General features: G+C 50.2%; 2 protein-coding genes across 5 annotated transcripts in view; one reads left to right on the top strand and one right to left on the bottom strand.

Annotated features, from left to right (window-relative positions):
- The window catches only part of ABL1 (ABL proto-oncogene 1, non-receptor tyrosine kinase), a 77,408-nt gene extending 64,323 nt beyond the window's left edge, over window positions 1–13,085 (top strand). For all 4 annotated transcript variants that reach the window (XM_058853571.1, XM_058853569.1, XM_058853572.1 and 1 more), the window contains 7 exons: window positions 696–780; window positions 1,144–1,321; window positions 3,455–3,639; window positions 5,745–5,897; window positions 6,515–6,604; window positions 6,952–7,116; window positions 9,462–13,085. In XM_058853571.1, coding sequence (XP_058709554.1) covers window positions 696–780; window positions 1,144–1,321; window positions 3,455–3,639; window positions 5,745–5,897; window positions 6,515–6,604; window positions 6,952–7,116; window positions 9,462–11,161 — 2,556 coding nt within the window. In that variant the 3' untranslated portion in view covers window positions 11,162–13,085. The remainder of the gene's footprint in view (window positions 1–695; window positions 781–1,143; window positions 1,322–3,454; window positions 3,640–5,744; window positions 5,898–6,514; window positions 6,605–6,951; window positions 7,117–9,461) is intronic.
- A 4,802-nt stretch (window positions 13,086–17,887) lies between these two features.
- Window positions 17,888–18,259, bottom strand: QRFP (pyroglutamylated RFamide peptide). Its single transcript, XM_058853940.1, has one exon. The coding sequence runs from the start codon at window positions 18,257–18,259 to the stop codon at window positions 17,888–17,890; it is 372 nt and encodes a 123-aa protein (XP_058709923.1).
- Window positions 18,260–22,037: the final 3,778 nt, after the last annotated feature.

The raw sequence follows: 22,037 nt of genomic DNA, 5'->3' as shown, positions 1-22,037 counted from the left end.
CTTCTGGCCATTTGGGGCATATGTGCTTCAGAAAAATATGTCTTTTGAGCAAGATTGTATCTTCCTTGGTTTTGTACTGTGCCAAGTAACTTTTTGGCACCCAACAAATTGGTAGAGACACGTCTGCCCAGAATGGATACGTCATGGGTCAGGCTCTAAATGCCAGAAATGAATCTGTGAAACCTTAGGCTTTCATTCACACAGCGGCTGCTGTCGGTCGTGCCTCCCTGACTCAGAGAGGGGATTTCTTGTTCCTGCCCAGTGAACCCAAGGGCCTGCCTTTCAGCAGCCTCTCAAGCATTTGATTGTGGTGTATCCTTTCTTTTATGTTCATTCTTGTTCCTTTTCTGTACTTTTTATTTCGTGTTATCTTTTTTTTTCCCTGTTAGGAACAAGCTTGTTTTTCCTTTTCAGCTCCCAAGCGTTCTGTGAGAGACCCTTCACAAAAGGGATATGGATTTTCTTGCCCCAGAAAGCTCAGCTAGTGTGAAAATACAAAAATGTTTATTTTTAAAATCATACAAAAAATTAATGTTTGTAACTCCCTGGCTTTGTGTTGTGGCTACAGGGGAAAATGACTGTGTGAGAACTGTGCCTTATGTTGTCAGTTTGCAGTTCTTTTTGTGTCTGCATACAAAAATCTGTTCCTCCTTTGTGTACACTGCCTTTGCCAAAGCTTTGCCATTGTTCTGCAGGAGGATACCATGGAGGTGGAAGAGTTCTTAAAAGAAGCCGCAGTAATGAAGGAGATCAAGCATCCGAACTTGGTGCAATTATTAGGTAAGTGATAAATACCAGGCAGAGGGATTTGAACTAAACCCTTGTGCAGTGATATGGATGTTAAGGAGCAGATAAGCAGCTTACCATACCAAGGCTTTAAATACAGACACTTATTGTCTGGCAAAATTCACAATTTGTACCACTAATACATGATTTTTAATGATCTCGTCTCCCTAATGTTTAATTTGCCAGAGCCTGAAGCAGAAAATTAAACCCCTCTATTAACCACTTCCAAGCAGAATCCATTCTTTCCACGAGCCAGATTTTTCTGCCTTCTGGAGGTACAAATTGCCTTTGAGGATGAAACCTGAAGGTTCACTGATATTGTCCAACATTCATTGTGAATTTTATGTTGTTCCCCAGGGGTGTGCACACGGGAACCTCCTTTCTACATCATCACAGAGTTCATGACGTATGGGAACCTGCTGGATTACCTGCGGGAGTGTAACAGGCAGGAGGTGAATGCTGTGGTGCTGCTGTACATGGCAACTCAGATCTCCTCAGCCATGGAGTACCTGGAGAAGAAAAACTTCATCCACAGGTAGGAAGGACAATGAGCACCCTTAAATCTCAAGCACAGAACAATCCCTGATGTATTTTCCTCCCTTTCAGGCAATCCCAGCATTGATGGGTGTCATATATTTGACACACTAGTGCAAATCTGGCACAGTCCATTAATCTGTCCAAAGGATGGGTTTTCTCTCAGGGTTTTTCTCTTGCCTTTGAAGTAGATGCAGGTGAAAGACACATCAGTACTTATATATTTTGGGCAAGGCCTTAAATGTGAATTTAAGCCCATAGTAATGGACTTTTAATGGACCAGATAAGCCACTTCCTTGTTTCTAACAGCCTTTCAAAGCAGCTGCATTTGGTGATGCTGGTGGTGTGGGTCCTCACAGCAGAATCACCCTCTGAGCACCGCCTCAGCCCGTTCTTATTTGATTCACTTTGTTTTCCACCGCAGGGATTGTTCCATGCAATTGTCCAGATTGTGTATTCACTTTAATAAGCATCTCTGCTGTCTTAAAAGTCTCAGGGACTCTGACCTTTAAAGTGTGCTGCAATTATGGCTGGAGCTTTGCGTTCCTTGTCTGCAGAAATGGGCTCCTGGCAATGTAATGACACATCCTGTGCCAGGGCTCGAGAGTGCCTGAGCTTTGTACAAGATGCTCTCGGTGTCGTAGCGTGACCTTTCCTGCCCAATTAACTGGAATGTGGAATTAGCACGTGTTTTTTTCATAGAGACAAATATGAAGATCGTGTGTAAAGTTCTAGGTGCTCTTCTAAGCCATGAGTTGCCTTTGCTGCTTGAAAGGCCTGGTTAAATGCTGCCATCAGTCAATAAATTGAACAGTGATGCTGCCAATTAAAATTTCCAGCCTTTGATTTGCTCTGTTGAAAGGATTTTGTCCCTTCAGCCTGCAGGAAGTAAACTTTAAAAACTCCTTTGTGTGAATCTCATTTGTCTTCTCTGCCGTTCATTTAATTTCCTCTTACTTCTGATGACCCATTTATCTAAAATAAATAGTAGCGTTTTTCCTTATCAGCCACCCCCATAACCACCTACCCAATTATTTGAAGAGTGTTGTCACAATTCACATCCATGGATTCAAATGCTGTGCTCTGACCTCATTTAATGAATCAGGAAGGAGGAGGAATTTGATTATGGAGAGGAGCTTTTATTTAGATACACATTGTAGTAATCAGCATTGATAAGAAGGTACATTCAAAAACATTATGAAATTTAAATGGGAATCTAGTAAGATGTACTTTTTTTTTTCCTGTTTTTTAATTTATTCCAATTGAGCCGAATAAGCAACAGAAACAGCAGTGTCTGCCTCATATCTAAAGATCTCACAGGAGCTTCCTGGTACAATCAATTTTTAGTTCAATGTGACATACTCTGGAAAAGTGTTTTTAACAAAACCTAATATTAGGAGAAATGTACTTCTGTGCTTTGTTTTTATCCTCCTGAAGCATTTCCAAGGATGCAAACAGCATGTACAAGCCAGGGAAGCGGCAAATGCAGTGTGCACATCTCTCACCTGCCAGGGTGAGGCCAGTGGTGGAAAAAAATGTGGGGAAGAAGTTAAATCTGCTTATTGCCCGATCCTTTGAAAATGGCAGCACTGACAGCAGAGGCTCCAGCAGGTTTGCAAAGGCTGAATGCTGTGTTGTAAAAAGTGGCACACCTGGAAGGAGGAAGAGCAGGGCTGAGAGCTCATCCTGGTGCTTAAGCAAGGACTGGAAAAGGAGTTCTGGAGAATGACTGGTGTTGGCTGGGGTGACTGAAGCGCTACAGAGGTGGGCAAGAAGTGAGGAATTGAAACTCAGTTTATTCAGTGCTCATCCCCAGCTATTGATAACTGACATTTCTTTGAAATATTTTTATCCTGAGGGTGGCAGCTTTTATTGAAAGTGAGGGGGCTTCTTGAAGCTCTCACTTCAAATTAGAAGAGAAAAAAAAAAACTTTGGATGACAGTCTTACGAAGACGGACTGGAAAATAACTTTCCCTCTTGTGTGTGTGCGTGTAACTCCAGAATTTCTGTGTAATATTTGGATCAAAATAATCACACAGGCCCAGGTTTCTTCAGGAACAGCAGGCTTCCTTGCTATCGCTAAAAGTGAGATGGTAAAGACTTCTCATTGCCTATTTTTGATCTTCTTTTTAGGGACCTTGCTGCCAGGAACTGCCTTGTAGGGGAGAACCACTTGGTGAAGGTGGCGGACTTTGGCTTGAGCAGGTTAATGACGGGCGACACCTACACAGCCCATGCCGGAGCAAAATTCCCCATCAAGTGGACTGCACCAGAAAGCCTGGCCTACAACAAGTTCTCCATTAAATCCGACGTCTGGGGTAAGAATTTGCATGGGCAGATAAATGCAGATGATAGTGTCTTCTTCTCCAGAGCTGTGAAACAAGGCCAGTGTGGAACATTTCAGGAGGGAGCAGCAGGTTCCCTGGTTTGAGCCACGTTGTTCTGTGAGCTTGTCAGAGTGCAGGAACTAATCTCTTGGGCAGTCTCAGAGCAGAGCACAGAGAATTTATTCCACCTGATTTTATATATTTGAGTTGTTAGCAAATATGTAAAATAAGGGATACTGTAGAGTTTATAGAAATGTATGAAATGGGGCTGAAGGGCACCAGTGCTGCTTCCTTGACAGAGGTCTGGCACAGAACTATGAAGTGATACACTGTTATATAGCCAAAAACTTTATAACTACTTCAAGGAGTAAAGAATCTGGTTCTTTTTATGTTTAAAAAAATAATTATGTGTATATCTGTCTAGTGATAGCTCCAAGCTTGTCTTTCTGCATTTTAAAAGAATAATCTTTGGAATGAGATGAGGAGAAGTAGAGGGAAAATTTGATGACAAATGGTTATTGAAGAGCCCTGAAGTGCTGGTGATAAGAGCAGGCTTAGCTAAATGGAGCTCTATTGTATCAAATCTGACCACAGAAAATCTCATTGTACTTTTATCAGCCTTTCTTTGGGTTTTATATCTCTGCCATAGCTGTTGGTCAAATTCTCAGAAGTGCCCAGTGACATGAGATAGAAGTTTGTGGAATGTGGTCCCAAAGGCACTTGGAAAATGATATCCTGAGTGTCTTCTATGTATAAACCAAGACAGTAGTGAGGCAGAGATGAAGTTTTCTGCAGTTTGGGGGGGAAATGTGTAGAGAAAGTTTGAAGAAACTTTTAGGTCGATGGCTGATGTAAAATGTTTTGTAGATGGAGGAGGAAAAGCCAAAACAGCCTTCCAAGGAGTATGTGATTGCTGACCAAGGTGTTTCTGCTGATTTGGGTTTCCATATGGTGTTGGCTGCTGATCTTAGGATGCTGCTGTACTGCTGTGGTGGCAGCAGGATCCCTGGTGCTTTTCAGTAGCAGTGTACTTGGGGGAGGAAAGATCCCAAAGGAATATGGGGTATCTTTAGTTAGGGTTAATGTAACCTCAGGAAGCAGAATTGGGGCAGTGGACTTTGAGACCTCATCAGAGATCAGCTGTCCCCGGCGGCCAGGGCTGCTGCTGGGCACGCTGGGGTTTAGATGTTTTCACCTCACTGCCTCAAGACAGCAATCAAAGAAAATTGTGCACAGAAATGTCTAATGTAAATTGCCCTTGGTGGTGTTGCCATGTAATGTGATGTGATTTCCTTACTTATGCAGAATTGTAATCGCTTTCTCTTCAGGTTAAGAACAGAATAGGGTGACTGAACTAATTACATGCAGGTTGTTGAACTGGTGTTGGGTATATTCTGTGTGCCTGACTCCTGGGTTAGCTGCCTGACCCCGCTGCTGACCTGCATCCCCACTGACTGCTGCCACTTGAATGCCTGTTTCAAGACCCTTTTTGTGCTCTCCCTTTTCCTATTCAGCTTTCCCTGGGACCAAAATGTCTCACCCTCACCATATCTCATTGGTACCAGCTACTGAAACTTTCCTCTCACTGCTGCCTCCCAGATTCCCCTTGCAGACCACACTGCAGCTAAACAAGGGCACCCCAAAAACACTGAGCTATTAAAATGTGTGAGTCCTCCAGGGAGAGGTTGCAAATGAGAGGAGCTGTCACACTGAGGGAGCGACTGCAGTACAGCAGTGAAGCGGTTTCAGCTAATCCACTGTGAAGTCTCTTAATTGTGCCTCTAATAGGACTTGAAGGATCTCAAGGCATTCAGGTTTGAGACAACTGATACATTGAAAATTAGTCTAATTCTACCCTGTCATATCGCAGGAGACTTGTCTGTGCTGACGGAGAAGCTTGTTATGCTTCTTTAACATTTAAGCTGCTGCTGAGCATGGGATCTGAGCCACCCAGGGCTGGTCTAAGTGTGCAGCACTGTTTAGTGACTACTCCCACTAAACATCCTCTCAAATTCAAGATGAAAACAAAGCTTATTGATTTTTTTTTTCCCTCCCCCTCCTTTTTTTTTTTGTTTCCCTCTTGTTCTCTACTGCAGCCTTTGGTGTTCTGCTGTGGGAAATTGCAACCTACGGTATGTCCCCTTACCCTGGGATTGACCTGTCTCAAGTCTATGAGCTGTTGGAGAAGGACTACCGTATGGAGCGTCCTGAAGGCTGTCCTGAGAAAGTTTATGAGCTCATGAGAGCGTGTAAGTGTTTCTTAGCCCTGCAAGGGTGCAGTAAAAGTGCAGGGGTCTGGCTGTGTACCTCAAGGCATGAGAATGCCCTGCCAGTTGCAGGGAAGGTGCAGTGCTGTGTGGAAGTGTTTGGTTAAAACTGCTTTCTCTAGAAGATGAATATGCTATGAAACCAGCTGTTCATCTCTACTGGGAGCCCACAGGCCCAGAGAGGAGATTTGTTGTGGATCTCAATGCTTCCCTTGTCTCCTTTTGCCTGACAACTTAAAGAAAAGCTTGTGCTCCAAGGATGGAGCTGGAGCTTTATTTGGCTTCTTGCAGGACTGACTGTGACTCTTCACTGTGGCCTTTCGGTACGTGACTCAGTGCTCTGCACTTTTCCCCAGCAGTGCTCAGCACCTACTGTCACACACTGACACCAAAACCTGATTTAGGGAGTGCTGGGTGTCTGCAGCTGTCACTGAGCCAAAGTGGTTGCAGACACTCAGCACCCTGTAAATCAGATTTTCATGTCAGTATTTTATCTCAGTGTACTGGAAGGGAACTGTGATTTCTGGCTCCTCCTGGTGTAGGGTATTGAGTGTCTGCTGCTGGAGGGAAGTTTTGAGTGGTGGTGTGCTTTTTTTCAGGCTGGCAGTGGAGTCCTTCTGATAGACCTTCCTTTGCTGAGATCCATCAGGCCTTTGAAACGATGTTTCAGGAATCCAGCATATCGGATGGTAGGTCTGGGTCACTGTTGGACCAGCAATTCCAGGGGTGAGGAAAGGGCTGACTGCATCCTTAACTCTGCCTGTTATTCATAGACTGCTTTGCAGTGAAACTGCAGTTTTCACAGTCCTGTGTTATACTACCTGGTGTAAATTATGTAGAAAGCAGTTATTTGCTTACATGTGGGTATTTTTTTTCTGGGCAAACATCTCATTTTAATGGGCCAAATGGCTAAATAACCCCAAGGAACCCCTGTTTTGCATTGTTTGCTTTTCTTTTGTGCTATTAATTCCAAACTGAGCAATAGTTTTTTATCTTCAGTTGATTGCAGTGATTATTTTTCTTCTGTGCATTGCAGAGGTGGAGAAGGAGCTAGGAAAGAAGGGCATGAAGAGTGTAGTGAGCAATTTCCTCCAAGCCCCAGAGTTGCCAACCAAAACGCGAACATCGAGGAGAGCTGCCGAAAGCAAAGATGCCAACGAGGGCTTGGAGACTGCACATGCTCGAGGCCAGGGGGAATGTGGTAGGTTTTAATTAAAGTCATTATTCCTTCAGGAAATACAGGGGGAAACAAAATGCACATCTAGCTCCAGGCCCTCACGTAGGCAAAAGCTGTGCCTAATAACAGGTGCCATCTCTCTGTACCAGCGCTGTGTTTCTGGGTGACAGGCTGCTGAGTTTGCTGTCCTGGGTCCAGAACTCCTTTTATTAGTTTTTGCAAAGGTTGTTAGGTTGTTAATTCTGGAGCCAGATATACACAGCAGCTGGGAGTGTGAATCCTTAGCTAGCTGAGGGACTGGTGATCTCCCTGCTGTTGCTTAGAGAAGCCCTTGGAGTTCTTTTAACTTAATGGCTGTTGCCTGCAGCTCCCTAAAGACCAGAGCCTGAGCACAGAGCTCTCTGATCATATCCTCTTCCCATTCCCTGGCAGGAGCTATCAGTGGGATCTCCCACTGCATCTGAGTGCTGGGTAATCTGCTGTGTTCAAGCCACTTTACACTACCACACTGCATAATTTAAAGCAGGGTGATAGCTTGGGTTTAGCAAGCCCCATAAGGGAGGTTTCTTCACTGTTCCATCCTACCAAATTTGTGCTTGCAGCACAGAAGAGTATTACTCTTGGCAGGCACCAAATATAATTTCAGCGAGGGACAAAGAGGTATTTACAGACTCTTCCATAAAATTAAACTTCCAATCAGTTTTTTCAGGCACTTACTTTCCATTCCAAGGTAATAAAAGCAGTGGTAAAAGGCCCAATGAGTACAGGAGATTTGTATCTAGCTCTGTGTTTGAAAAACAAGAATGTCAAATGAAATACAGTGGGTTTTTTCCAGCTCCTGTCGAGGCTGCCTCTTTTGACCATTCGTGTGACAGACCTCTTTTGTGTAATGTCAGATTCACCCAGTAGTACGTGTTTCAGTAACCAATGTACATCTGGGGGGTGGGAGAAGAGGGGATTTAAAATACTGGATAAAGAAAGTACCAGTGACTCAGGAAGGAAGGTTATTTACCATATATAGGAAGTATAATTGCCTATTATTACAAGCATTTGAAGTTAAAATAATTTCATTTTAATAGTTGAGAGCTTTGAGAAATTCAAGTACGGCAGGCATAATATGATTTTAACATTATGCTGGGAATCATTTCATTCTTTACTGTGGAAGAAATTTTTTCACAATAAAGTTTTATTGCGGTTTCCCTTCCAATTGTCAGTGTTTCCATAGCAAGTTCAGCAGCTGGAAGCTGATCCTCAGTGCTAGCTGCTAGTTTTCTCTGGATTTCTGCACCTTTACTGTGTCTATACTCTGTAAGGCCATGGTCTGGCTCTTCTGGCTGTCCAGGTCCCCCTGAGTCCCGTGGGAATGGTGTAACTGCAGTGTTTCTGTGCAAACATGTTGTCCTCTCTAATATTTTATTTTATTTTTTTTCAAATTCTCTCCCCTCAACCAAAATCCATTCCTCTGCCAAAATCCTACCCGTAGCATGATGATCACCAATTAGTGACTAAGAAGCATCCTTCCTTATGACTCTGCTTCATCTCTCTTCTTGCTGCCTAGTCAAGCTGTAAATGTATATGCTGCCCTGCAGGCATTCCTCCTTTGGATTAGAATGCCACTGGAGTGCCTGGCCTGGGAAGGAGTCCCTCTGTCAGTCAAACACAGAGACTTCCAGGACTCTGTATGAATTTATTATAAACCATTATTCATTTTTAAGTACCGCTTGTAAGTGGAGAGAGGGTCACCCCATCACTTCCCTCTGCAGCTGAAGGAGGCTGGTACTGCCCCTTTTCTCTGTTGCTGTACAAAGCTGAGCGTCTTCACAGTGGTACGACCTGAAGTGTCATATCTTGGTCCTGATTTCTGCTCATGAAACAGTTCTTTCCATTCCCCACAAAGGATGACATCAGGAAAATGAACAAGGAGCCTGGGGATGGAGGTGGGTTACAGAGGTGCCTTAGTAATTCAGGGGTCAGCAATTCAAAAGACAGCAATAGCACAGGGACTAAAGCAAAGGCCTCTTTGCTTAGGAAGAATTTATCTTCTTCATGGTGTGAAGTTTAGACAGGTCTCCAGATGTGAGGAGGGGAATCTGAGCACAAACATTACACGTTTGTGCGTCGCTCTTTTAGTCAGAAACCCCCAGGGAAAGTAGTTTGGCAACCACCTCAGGAATGGATGGATGCAGGATCATGGACCACGTTCAGTGCAGGCTTGGGTGTGGCTGCACTTACTTTATTTCTGCTCTGAAGTCGTGTCTGTTTAGAGAACCTGCACCTTTTGGAGGAGCTGCACTGGTTTGATCCTGTAAGAAAATGGGTTATTCTGGCTCTCTGAGCAATACTCAGAAAACTTTCCTTTTCCCTTGCAGACCCCCTGGATCATGAACCTGCTGTTTCTCCCTTGCTCCCACGGAAGGAGAGGGTGGCCTTGGAGACCAGTTTGAATGAAGATGAGCGGCTGCTTCCAAAAGACAAAAAGCACAACCTCTTCAGTGCCCTGATCAAGAAGAAGAAGAAAACTGCCCCTACCCCTCCGAAACGGAGCAGCTCCTTCAGGGAGATGGATGGACACTTGGAGCGCAGGGCAGGCGGGGAGGAGGAGTGCAGGGATGCTGGCAACGGAGCTTTCATTGCCCCCCCTGCAGATACAGCTGACCCCTCCAAGTTCCAGAGCCCAAGCAATGGGGCAGGTGTCACCAACGGGGTTGTGACTGGGAACTCTGGGTTCTTATCTCCCCACTTACGGAAGAAGTCCAGCACAATGAGCAGCAGTCGAGGGGTGGCTGGTGAGGAGGAGGGCAGTTCCAACTCCAGCAAGCGTTTCTTGAGGTCCTGCTCAGCCTCCTGTGTGCCCCATGGAGCAAAGGACACAGAGTGGAAATCCGTGACGCTGCCTCGGGATTTGCAGTCCACGGGGCGCCAGTTTGATTCCTCCACTTTCGGGGGGCACAAAAGTGAGAAGCCAGCGCTGCCTCGGAAGCGGGCAAACGAGGCCAAGGCTGACATTGCTGTCAGGGGAACAGTGACCCCTCCTCCACGGCTGCTTAAGAAGAATGAAGAGACTGCTGATGATGTGTTCAAAGATGCGGAGTCAAGCCCTGGTTCCAGCCCTCCCACCCTGACGCCAAAACTTGGCCGTAGGCAACCTGCTGCCCCTCCTTCCTCCAGCGGGCTCCACAAGGATGATGGAGTCAAATCCAGTGCCTTAGGTACCACTGTGATGATGGACCAAGGTTCTGCTGCCAAACCCAGCCCTGCTGGGTTTGTGGGGACCAGCAAAGCTTCCTCTGAGGAGCCACGCCTGAGGAGGCTCAAGCAGACCTCGGAGTCGGCAGGGAAGGACAAAGGGAAGTTATCGAAGCTGAAACCAGCCCCTCCACTCCCACTGTCTTCATCCTCCATTGCCAAGCCTGGGAAGGTTTCTCACAGTCCCAGCCATGAAGCAGCAGCAGATGTGGTGTCTGGGCCGAAATCCAAACAGTTGACTCAGGTTGGAGAGGCTGCAGGCGGTGATGCTGTCAAGCCAAACCAGTCAGGGGAAAGTGTGAAAAAGCTGGGGATCCCCTCTGTACCAAAGCCACAGTCCTCTACAAAGCTGCTGCTGAGCACAGCAACCCCAGCTGCCTCTTCCTCATCCGTACCCTCTGCCCCAGGCGGGGACCAGACATCATCCACAGCCTTCATTCCCCTCATATCCACCAGGGTCTCGCTGCGGAAGACCCGGCAGCCGCCGGAGAGGATTGCCAGTGGCACCATCACCAAAGGGGTGGTGTTGGAAAGCACCGAGGCTCTCCGGCTCGCCATCAGCAAGAACTCGGAGCAAATGGCCAGCCACAGCGCCGTCCTGGAGGCTGGCAAGAACCTCTACACCTTCTGTGTGAGCTATGTGGACTCCATTCAGCAGATGAGGAACAAATTTGCCTTTCGGGAGGCCATCAATAAGCTGGAGAACAACCTACGGGAGCTTCAGATCTGCCCAGCGACCGCTGGCAGCGGCCCCGCGGCCACCCAGGACTTCAGCAAACTGCTCAGCTCTGTGAAAGAAATCAGCGACATTGTTCAGAGGTAGCAAGAAACCAGGCTGAAAAACAAACAAGTGAATCAATCAATCAATCACAATGGGCCAAAGCCAGCTGTGGAGAGAGTAACGTGTGGACTGACAAAGGAGTGGGGCGTTCAGGTCAGGACTGTGCCAAGGACACAGACTGTGAATGGATGCCCCAGCTCTGAAGGGCAGGGCCGTGTTCAAGAGGCACTTCCCACCCTCTGAACTCAGATTCCCTGTGTTTCATATACTTGTAATCATCTTATCTGTGGAGTTCTTGCCTTGTGGACTACAAGTCTAAATGCTGATGTCACACCATGCCTTTTTATTAATATTTTATTGTTTTGGACAGTCCATTAAGACTGAAGCCAGACTGGTGGACACTGAGATATTATCCTCCTCAGGAGGATTTTGTACTGCATTTTTGTCCCCTTCCTCTGCCCCCATGTACATGAGGATGAGTGTTTGGATAGCAATATACCCACTGCATTTCTTGGGAGAGTTTGCCCAGCACACAGCCCTGGCCCAGGTCTGACATTTACCTGACACTAATGCAACAGATTTGGTGCTTGGGAGGGAAGGGGGAAAAGTTATTAATGTAAGGTTTTTTTAATGACAGAATGCTACAAGTGATGATTGCCCAAATTCTTCCTCTGATTCCACCCACTACCCTTTGTTTCTGTGTTTTCAGTAGTTTCTCAGTGTTGTTGAGCTCCAGTGAATTGCTTGGGCTTGCTGTGTTGGAGGCAGCACCCGCTGATGTCACAGCCCAGGAGCCTTTGTGGCTGTCCTGGAGAAGGTCTGGAGGAGGCTGTGCTGTGGTGATGTCTGACACTAAGCAGGCTGTGTTTGGGGTGGGGGATCACAGAGCTTGGGCAGTGGGAAGAGACGGCTCGGGGTGAGCTCTGAGACACCGCTGTGCCTCCAGTCCTGCCTGAGCCTGCACATCTCAGTGGGTGAGAGCTGCTGAATTTCCAGCTTTTTGTTTTGTGAAGGAAGATGGAGCCTGGCCCCTGCCCTCCTGCAGAGCCCTGTGCTTTGAGGGGCTGTGGTGCCTGCCTTTCTGTGCCACTGGAACCCCCTGGGAGGAGCTCCAGTACCATGGGGTTAAAAGCATTTCTACCTTCATGCCAGCATGGTTCCATCCAGCATCAAACAAGGATCTGTGGAGACTGCAGACACTTCTCTGGGGTGCATCTCCCAAGGAAACTGCCACAACATGCTGACAGCAAGACTCCTGGCCTTCCTTGCCAAGGTCCTGTGACCTGCCCAATTAATGCTGGGAACTAACTGTGACTCATGACAATAATGAAAGAACAAGGTTTAGGGCTATTAACAGTGCAATTTAACTCCTCTTAACAGTTCAAAACATGAGAAAAACACATTTTCCATTTTCTGTTCCCCTGTAACTCATGACCCCTCTTGTGTATCTTAAACACTAATTGCCTTCAATTGTATTTTATGCTGTTCTCTTTGGAACTGTTTGTTTTGTATATGATTTCTAGTAGTTCACTCTTGTGTGTTCATGCCACTTCTCACCCTCACAAACAGCCATGACTTAACACGTGACAAATGTTCAAAAGAAAATACACACTTCTGCCACAGGCTGCCTTTAAAAATGTAAGAAAAAACCCAACCCTTGAATCGTCTCTTTCCTGGAGGTACTGTTTTTACTTTGATAACATATTGTGCCACTATATTATACATTTGTATCTTGTTATTACACACTTTTGTAGACTTGTCTTTTTTTACAGTGTGTAAATAGCTCTGTCCTTCATCTCTGTGATACTTAAGGGGGTCGTTTCCCCTTTAATTTAGTCCAGTACAGATTGTTTCTGTACATGACTTTCTATTCTTCTCTCTTTCTCTATTTCCATTTTTTTGATTTGTTTTTTATTCCAGTCTCTCTTGCGTAGTATATTTAAAAATAAATCAATGTTGAGGAAAACCTGTGTTTGTCTGTTAGTCTTTTCCAACCCAGTTGACTCCCCTTAGACTCTTCATCCAAAACCAGGGGTTCCCTGTTTGGGTGGTTCAGTGTGACCCTTCAGCACAGTGGGATGGTCAGAGCCAGGCCAGCAGCCCCTTCCCATGTTCCTTTGATCTGACTCTGAAAAGTCAGGAGAGAAAAGAGATGCACAGAGTAAGACTGTGTCATCACCTCTTCTGAATCAAAGACTGCTGTTGTCTTCAAGGAGATTTATATCAGAGATTTGACTAAACTTTTCCTCTGTTAATGGTTTGTATTCTGTAATTCAGCTGCTGTTGTGTTTTCCTTCTCCTCTGCTGTGAAATGAGCCATGAGTTTCTCTCCTTATACAGTTCCCTTCATTTCTGGTTGCCCATTCTTATTTTCTGTTTCCCTTCTGCCTTTCTAGTAAACCTTGAGGGAGGGACATTTCCAGGTACTGAGCAGCCTCTAAAATGAGCTGCTGCCTTGATATAATGAAGATGCTAAAGACTGAAAAATGAATGAGAAGGAAACAAGGGCAGGTGCCAGTGTGTGGTGTGTCTGAGGTCCCACACTTCCACTGTGATATTTTAGGTTGCCCCTGGTGAAATCTGTGAGTCCTGGCACTGGGATCTGCTCACTCTTGGATTGGCAGAACAAGGCTCATGGGGAACCTTGGCCTGCTGTGACAGCAGCTGCATTGGGCTGCTGCTGGTGAGGCTGAAGAAGATGAAGGAGAAGCAGGAGGATGTGCTGAATATAAACAAAATTAATGGCCTGCACTTGGCAAGGCACAGGCAAAGCAAAGGGGTCTGCAGTGAGCAGAGCTGCAACACCCTGGGAGTTCTGGGTGGGATTGTGACCCTGGCAAAGGTCAGTGTCCAAACTTGAGTATGGTGAGTAACTGTGGAAGATGGAGAAGCTACACCTGCCCCTAAATTCAATCACTCCTGGTGGTTTCCATCTCTGCTGCCTTTGGGACTGCTCCGTGGTGTCGTGGGAAGGCAGAGGCCAGCTGACCTGGCTGGGGAAAGCCCCCAGATCTGCAGTGTTGGGAGTGAGAGAGAGGGGATTAAAGGCTAAATTTAGCTGAGTACAGTAGGAGTTGATTTAACAGATCGATGCATTTAACAGTTTGATTGCTCCAATTTTCAAGGCTATTGAGCTTGAAAGTGAGAGTGCTCTGGGGGAAAAATAGCTGTGTTTGTGGTTTTGTTTTGGTTTTCATGTCTTTTGAAATTACAATGTTCACTCTTTTAAGTTTTCCTTTAATGTCATCTTGCTTTTTGTTGAGAAGTTGCTTGTCATGAGATGTAAAATGTGGTCAGTGTTTTACACTCACTCTTTTTCTTACAAGCCCCACGGTTTTATGGTCAGGCTGGGCCAGAGGTGTTTTCAGGTGTGCCAGACCACTGCCCCAGGATGGTCAGGGACAGCCCACAGCCTCTCCCTTGGCTGGTGTTCATCCTTCCACTACTGAAAATAGGGGAAGGTACAGCTGAGCACAGCGTCACCTCTGAGGAGAGGGTTCCTGTCATCACCTGTGCCTCTAAAGCAGGCTGGCAGCAGAGTGGGACACACTCCTTGTCTGAGGGTGAGACCTGGCCTGGGTGGGCTGCTGAGAGTGATGCTCCTGGATCAATTCCTGGTCAGTCCTGATGCCTTGGCAGTGCCAATGCCCCTAAAGCTGTGGGTGAGGGACAGCCCTCGGTCATTTCAGTGTTGAGGCCAGGCTCAGAGCTGTCCTCCCTGGCAGTGCTGCTGCTCAGGGCTCAATAGTAGTTTGCTGACCTGCAAACCAGGCTCTGCTGAACGTTTTCCCAGCAATCCTCAACCCCTATTGAGGGTTCTGTGTTTGTCCTACCATCTATTCTGCTGGTAAAAGTCCCACCTGTGCTCCTGCAGCCTGCGTGACCCAGTTATGATACACAGAGCCTCTTCATGAGTCCCTCGGACACAATTAAACCAGGCTCTTCCTCTGCAGAGGATCCTGTGGGTTTCTGAGATTTTCTGTTCTTGTGGTGTGTGTTTGTAGTGCTGCAGGTGTGCCCAGGGTGGAGGAACCACGAGGGGCAGCCCGTGGATGGGAGCAGATGAGCAGAGGCCAGGGGAGGGAAGGTTAGTGGGGTGTTCCATGGAGAGTGCCAGCAGTGGTGGCAATGCCTGCATTGCTGTCTGCTGGCTGTTTGATCCAGCTCCTTTAGGATTGATGGGTGGGTTCTGAGCTCTCCACCTCTCGAAGGAGTTTGGGGTCTGGGTGTCCCCTCAGGAGCTGCTCCCCCCATCAGGAGCAGAGGAGCTGGGAAGGGGTGTAGCTTCCTGTGGGAGGTGGGTGGGAGATACCGTGTCCAGTGTGCAGGGATGGGCTTTCCAGCCCCTCAGGGGTCCTTCTTGGCATCTTCCCCCCTCCTTTCTCCCAGCCACACCCCCAGGCTCCAGGCAGTTATTTTCCATTCACTTTTACCTCCCCTCCCCAGCATTAATTGCTAAGGAGCAGCAATCAAGAGCCTGGAGTGCTGCCTCTTCCCAGGCACCCCAAGATGTGCTATGGGGAGTTCAGGGATGCCATGGCCCCTCAGCTGCCCCATATCACGGCCTGGCAGGAGCCCCTTTCCTGACAGAGGGTGAGGATGGTGATGGCACTGCCCTGGTGGCACCGAGCTGCCCATCAAGGAGCCCTGAGGTGTGGGGACTGAGCTCAACTCTGTCCCACCTGCCAAATAAGTGCTCCAATTTTCAGTGAGTTCTACAGAGGTTATTGCACATCAATCAAAGCCTCGTTATGTGTGAGCTTTTATGAGGCTGTTCTGAGCCTGTTCCTCTTTGGGACTTGAGTGCAGGAGTCCAGGCATCCCCGCAGCCACAGCATTGCCCAGCAGGTTTCCTTTCCCTTTCCACAGCAGTCAGTGCCACTTTCCCCTGCAATGATCCATCACAGAAAAGCCAGGGATTTACCAGCCCTCACTAACCCAGAGTTACTCCAAAACTCTTCCCCTTCCTCCCTTCCATCCCTCCCCCCGACTCCAGCGCAGGGTAAAATTGATCAGTGCGTGTTTATTGATGGTTTGAACACTGGAAAGAAAGGGGTGGGGGGAGTGGTTGCCATAGAAACATCGATACAGCTCCGTCTCCTCTGTGCGATGCGAGCGCGGCGCCTGCGTCCCGATCCGAACAGGGGGCTTTGCTGGGGCAGGAATTTGAGAGGATGGGGATGGGTTTGGGGGTGCCCGGGGCCTGCGTGGGCTCAGCCACCCTGAGTGCTGCCGGGGGTCGCTGCTGTGCTCCCCAGTGTGGGATGGTCAGGGCTGCAGGGGAGGAAATGCCCTTCCTCACCTTCGCAGCCATCGCCATCCTCGCGTGAGGGACAAATCCTGGCGCTGTGTCCTTGCGAGCCTGGAGTCCCTCCCGTTCTGCAGCATCCCGGGATGAGCCTGGTCCTGTTCCTCCATGGCTCCCTGGACCTGCTGCCCCACGACTGTTTTCCCCTGGGTTCCAGCTCCTCCATTCAGCCACTGCTCCTGCTGTCAGAACGGCTCACGCAGCACTGCATTAAGTGCTCTGTCTGCTTGATGGATATTACAATGCACCTCTTGCAGCCTGATTTAGGTTTTTTTTTAAATCTTTTTACTCCCCCAACCAAGTCCTGCCACGGTCTCTGATTTTTGAGGGTGCAATTTAGTGCTTGCAAATCATCTCCCGGCTCATTTTTGTGCCTGCAATGAAATATCAGCAGTGGCTCAGTGTGTAAGTTGCTGTTAGTGCCTGCAGCAGGTAGTTAGAGCTCTGATTGCTGGTACCTCTGGCAGGCACAGAGAAAACTGGGATTGGCAGGGCTAAATCTGCCCAAAAACAAGGAGGGCAGTGGCTGGGCAGTGGGGCTCTTGCTGTGCTGGCTTTTGGGGCTGCACAAGTGACTGGAGCACCAGTGACACTGAGCAGCTCCCAGTGGTCCTGGTAGGTGCAGGAGTTCTTGTTTCAGTCCTTCTGCACCCGAGTTCCTCAGTAGCTACGGCTGGGATTAGGTGGTGATGAGGCCAGGAAGGCATCAGGAAGGGCCAGGCTGTCAGGCAGGAGCTGGGGTGGTGTGACAAGGGCACTGAAGGTCAGGCATTGCCATCTCACCCTGGTGAGGAGTTTGGGGGCTGGGACATGAGCGGGGCACTGGGACTGTGGCAGGACTGGTGGTGCCAGGGCAGGGTTCTGTGCTCACACCAGGGGCTGCTGAGGACAAGATTTTCTCGAACCCCGCTGCTCTGCCCTGGTTTTGCAGGCAGGAGCTGCCTCGTGTAAGAGGCATCTTGACACTAAGCAGAATTTGCTGCCGGAGGGACTTTTCCTTAATAGGCAGGAGAGCAGCAACTCGGTGGAGAGCTCTGAAGGACCCTCTCCTCCCTGACGGCTGGCCCTGGACTACAGGCAGTCCCTGGGGACTGTCACCACCAGGACTGTCCTGCTGTAACCCTTCAGCCTCGCTGCCTGGCCCTACTGGCACTGACCATCCCCTTGTGCCATCCCTGCTCTCTGCCAGCGCTGAGAGCAGCACCAGGCCCAACAAAAGCTGTGTGTGACAGGGAAGGGATTTGGTAATTTCTCCTCTTCTTACATTGCATGGGTCGGGAGCAGGGATGGGAGATTAAGAGCAGAGCTGGGAGTGGAACAAACTCAGAATCCCCCCTCCCCAAGGCAACCCCAGCAGCAAAACCCCCCCCCCACCCTTTTGTCCGAGCAAACCCAAGGGAGACGGAAGGGAAGGACGGGACGGGGTGACCCGCAGGAGGTGGGGAATCAAGTCCAAGCTCTCATCTCCCAAAGCGGAAGGTGAAGCCCCCTTTTTTCCTGTTGTAGCCGTTGAGTTCCTCTGCCAGGTTGCCCAGGGCGCCGCTGCGCTTCTCCCCTGCCATGGGCAGCAGCTCGGGGTCCCCCCGCCTGCCCGGCCCCGCTCCGTATCCCCGCAGCTCCCGGGCGATGCTCAGCAGCGCATCCAGCTCCTCGCTTCTCCTCCGCTTTGCCCCTGCCCTCCAGCCGGGAGCCCGGCCCTCCGCCGCCGTTTGCCAGCCGGGAGCGAGCGGAGCCCCTTCCCCGGGGGCTCCCGGCTCCCAGCGCTCGCCAGGAGGGAAGCAGGCTCCCAGGCTCAGGAGGAAGAGACAGGACAGCGAGTAGGGCGCTCTCATCTGGGGGAAGCACAGGGAGGGGAAGGAATGTCAGTGAAGCGTCTCGGGCAGCGGCTGAGGCAGCAGCACGGGCTGCCCTCGGCAGTTCCCCATCCCTGCTGCAGCACCCCCAAACCAGCCCTGCGGCCCCCGCTAGAACCCCCCGAGCACCCTCTGCTCCTTCCGCAGCCCCCGGCACCAGCTGGGGCTCTGAGCTCCCCCCGCCGCCCTGAGAGCTGCTGCCCTTCATCGGCACCAATTCCGATGTGCCCTGCGGAGCTGGGCTGGGCTGGGCTGGGGGCTCCGGAGCTGCCCGCTCCTCCTGGAGGCGTCACCCTGATGGTCCCCACGAGCAGGTCCTGCCCGCTGTGCCTGCCTGACACAGGGACACAGGAGGTGCTCGGCATCCCTCGGCTTCGTGGGGCTCGGACCTGCACTGGCAGAGGGGTCTGAGCAGAGCAGGAGCGAGTGAAGTCCTGGGCCTCGTGCGATGCCACAGGCAGTGGGTGACCTTCAGCAGGGCTGCTCTGCCTCCCTTCCTCCTCCCACAAAGGCTCAGGAAGAGAAAACGGGTTGTATTACCATTATTATTATTATTATTATTATCATCATCATCATTATTATTATTATTATTATCATTATCATTATTATTACTATTCCCTGGAGATTTTGCCTTAAAAGCTGCTGCAGATGCTGAGGGCCAGGCTGGCTGCTCCATGCTTGCCCAAGGGGGCTTTCTCACTGAGTTTCTCACTCCTGTGCCAGACCCAGGTGCACTCAAGCTCCTGCCTGCCCTTCCCAACACCCCACAGTCCGGAGGCTTCACTTCGGGCCTCACCCCCACCTTCTGCACACCTCGCCTCTGCTCTGCTCTCCTTTCTGCACCCCGTTGCCCATCACGGAGCCAAATTGCTGAGTCCCGTTCTGGGGGTGCTTTCCCCAGCCTTTGGCTCCTGCCTGGCTGTGCTGCCCATCGAGGCAGGGGTGTAAAGCGGGAACAGACGGACAGACAGACAGCAGTCACGTACCTCTGCACCTCGGTGCTGCCCAGTGCTGCCACCCCTGGCACCTCTCCTGTGTCGGGATGAGCGGGCAGCCCGCCCTGGGCCATTAAATAGCCACAAGCGCTGATTGCCATGTCACCCCTTGGGCGTGTGGCCACAGAGAGAGGAGGGTGGGATCCTCGGGGAGGGAGCTGCGGGGGATGGAGGGGACCGGGGTTGGTGGAGCTGCCACAATGGGAACACAGCAACACCACTCATTAACGCGCTGCCTTCATTAGCTGCCTCATTTGGAGGAGCAGCTGGGAGCCGGCCTTGTGTCCCTGGCAGTTGTCAGGGATGCTGCTGGGATGGAGGGTCTCATCTGGGGACCCAGGTGTGTCCCCTTCATCTGCCTGGTGTGCCCTTGGGGGTTCCACACACAGATTTGTGTGTACAGGCACCACTGGAGACTCCAAACCCAAACTGGAGACCCCTGCACCCCCAAACCTGCCCAGGCCTGACCCCACATGGACATACCCAAGTGCTCCCACCCTCCCTGGTCAACACAGGCAGCCACCAGGGCTGGAACATGGTCCCCAAAGGCACCCTGCTGTCCCCTCCAGGTCTGTCCTGGGCTGTGGCAGTGGAATGTGAAGTGGGCAGCAGAGAGGGGCTGGGGGCATCGCTCGGTGCTCTGTTCATCGGAGCAGGGAGCAGGACCCCTTGGCACAGACACCTGCCACCCTCCCAATCCCAGCCCCAGGGCCACCCCAAGGTCCTGCAGGGACTGGTTTGGGCTGGAGCCCTGGGAAGCCTCCTCAGCCCCCTGGCTCTCCCCAGCTCTTGTGTTGCAGAGCGGTTTCAGTGCCATGGGCAAGTTCCCAAGGATGCTGTGCCACGAGCCCTGGCACGGGGAAGGAGCCAACCCCCAGCACAACCAGGAGCTGCAGTGATCCAGTGCCACTCCCTTTGCTGTCACCAGAGCAGGTCCCCCAGCCGTGTCCCCACGCTGCAGCATGACTGTCACACGGTGGGTAACGATGAGATCCTTTTATTAAGGAGTTTAGAAAGTCCACATGTACAGCATTGGACACACTCACACACGACCTAGACTTCACAGCACTGCTACACACCATGGCCTGGCCCAGGGCTTCTCTGGGAAGGTTCATGGCCACACCCCAGACCCCTGGTCACCCCTGCCCACCCCTTTCCAGGGAGGTGTCACCACGAGCGGGTTTAACCTAATCCATGGCCATGGAGCAATGCATGAGCTCTTGGGAATAATCCTGGGAAATCCTGCATCTTGGCATGGATTAAATACCTCTCGTGCAAGTCAAAACAAAGTCTCTGGGGGGTCCTGGGTGACACAGGCAGTTACACTGGGGTGTGCTACTGACAAACCAACACACAACGTTCCCACCCCAGCATGGCACAACGCCAGTGGAGGGGTCTGGGGGGATGAGCCTTCCCACCCGACACGTGGTTCCATGTGCATTCCTGCCCAAAGCATCAGAAAACCCAGCTACAGCTAATCCACCAAAATAACTGATTGAAAAGTAATGATGGGTGCAGGCAGGACCCTTTCCAGAAAGGTCCAGTGGAATACAGGAAGCTCCTGGGAAGCTGTGCTGAGAAATGTCACTGCTGAGTTCCCCCAGGTCCCATCGATCCAGAGAGCCAGCCTGGCCAGCTGCTCTGGGCATGGATGGAGTGCACAGAGCTGAGTGCCCTTCACTCAGAGCTCAGCCCCACCTGAGGGCTCTGAAGAATCTCTCTGGCAGAGTAAAAAGCTGTGGTGATCCCATCATTTGTCCATTTCTCTGTCAGGGCAGACAGACAGGGACTCACCCAGTAGGTGTGAGGGCTTGTCCAGCACAAGATCCGAGGTGGGGAAGGCTTAATAAAAAGAATCACGAGGGAAGTACAAACCTGGCGCAGTTGGGAAGCTGAGCCTTTGATCTCCCTGTGCTTTAAGCTCCCCTGGAAATGGAGACAGTGGGAGTTTTCCTCCCCTCCTCAGTCCATCTGTATGTCTGATGGTGTTTCTTGGGGCCAGGGCTCTGCTGTAGCACAGGCAGAAAATTTTGTAAATGGTGGCAGGGTTCTGTCTGTCCCTTCCCCTCCTGGTCCAGAGTCTGCTCACATTTGGTTCTCTTTTTTTTTTTGGACAAAAATCCCCCGTGTGAGTCCTTCCAGGGAGCCAGCAGGAGACATCAGTCCCACACCCCATGGCAGCTCCTGCTTGGGCTGGCTGCTGCTGCTGCTGCCCGGTTATCAGGGCCCTGCAGATGCTAAGCCCCACTCAGGGCTTCTTTTTTGCAAAACCTTAACGGGATTTGAGGAAATGAAAGGCTTTGGATATCTGCAGGTGCCGAGCCAGTGCTGCAGCTCGGGCAAGATGAAAATGAAAGCGGATGCTGAGGCCAAGAGTGAGAGGAGAGGGCTCATTGGGAGTTGTGGCTGAGCTGCCCCGAAGGGTTTGGGGGAAGGTCACAGCTTTTGGATGGTCAAAATCCGATGTGAATCTGAGCGGGCCTGGTTGGGAGGGAGGGGCTGTGAAATGCAGGAAGAGCTGTGCTGGGAAGTGAGCCTTCCTCGCCTCCTCCTCTTCCTTGTGCTCCCCGTTTCCCCAGCACCGCCAAAACAGCTCCGTGCTGTGCTCAGTTCTGGGTGTGTGTCCTTGCAGCACACTGTTGTGTTCTGGCTGACTTTAGGGTGTCCTGACTTGCTGGGAGACTCCAGGAGTCAGGATAGGGACAACAGGAACTAAAGAGCTGGTGGTCATCCTTCCCCAGCTGCGTTGCTCTCGCAGGGGC

The sequence above is a fragment of the Poecile atricapillus genome, chromosome 20 (genome assembly GCF_030490865.1).
Source record: "Poecile atricapillus isolate bPoeAtr1 chromosome 20, bPoeAtr1.hap1, whole genome shotgun sequence".
Classification (NCBI taxonomy): Eukaryota; Metazoa; Chordata; class Aves; order Passeriformes; family Paridae; genus Poecile; species Poecile atricapillus.
Note: the sequence above shows the minus strand (reverse complement) of the source record. Positions and strands in the feature narration are given on the sequence as shown.

Coding starts and splice junctions, on each gene's coding strand:
- QRFP (XM_058853940.1), bottom strand. CDS start 18,259: ATGAGAGCGCCCTACTCGCTGTCCTGTCTCTTCCTCCTGAGCCTGGGA.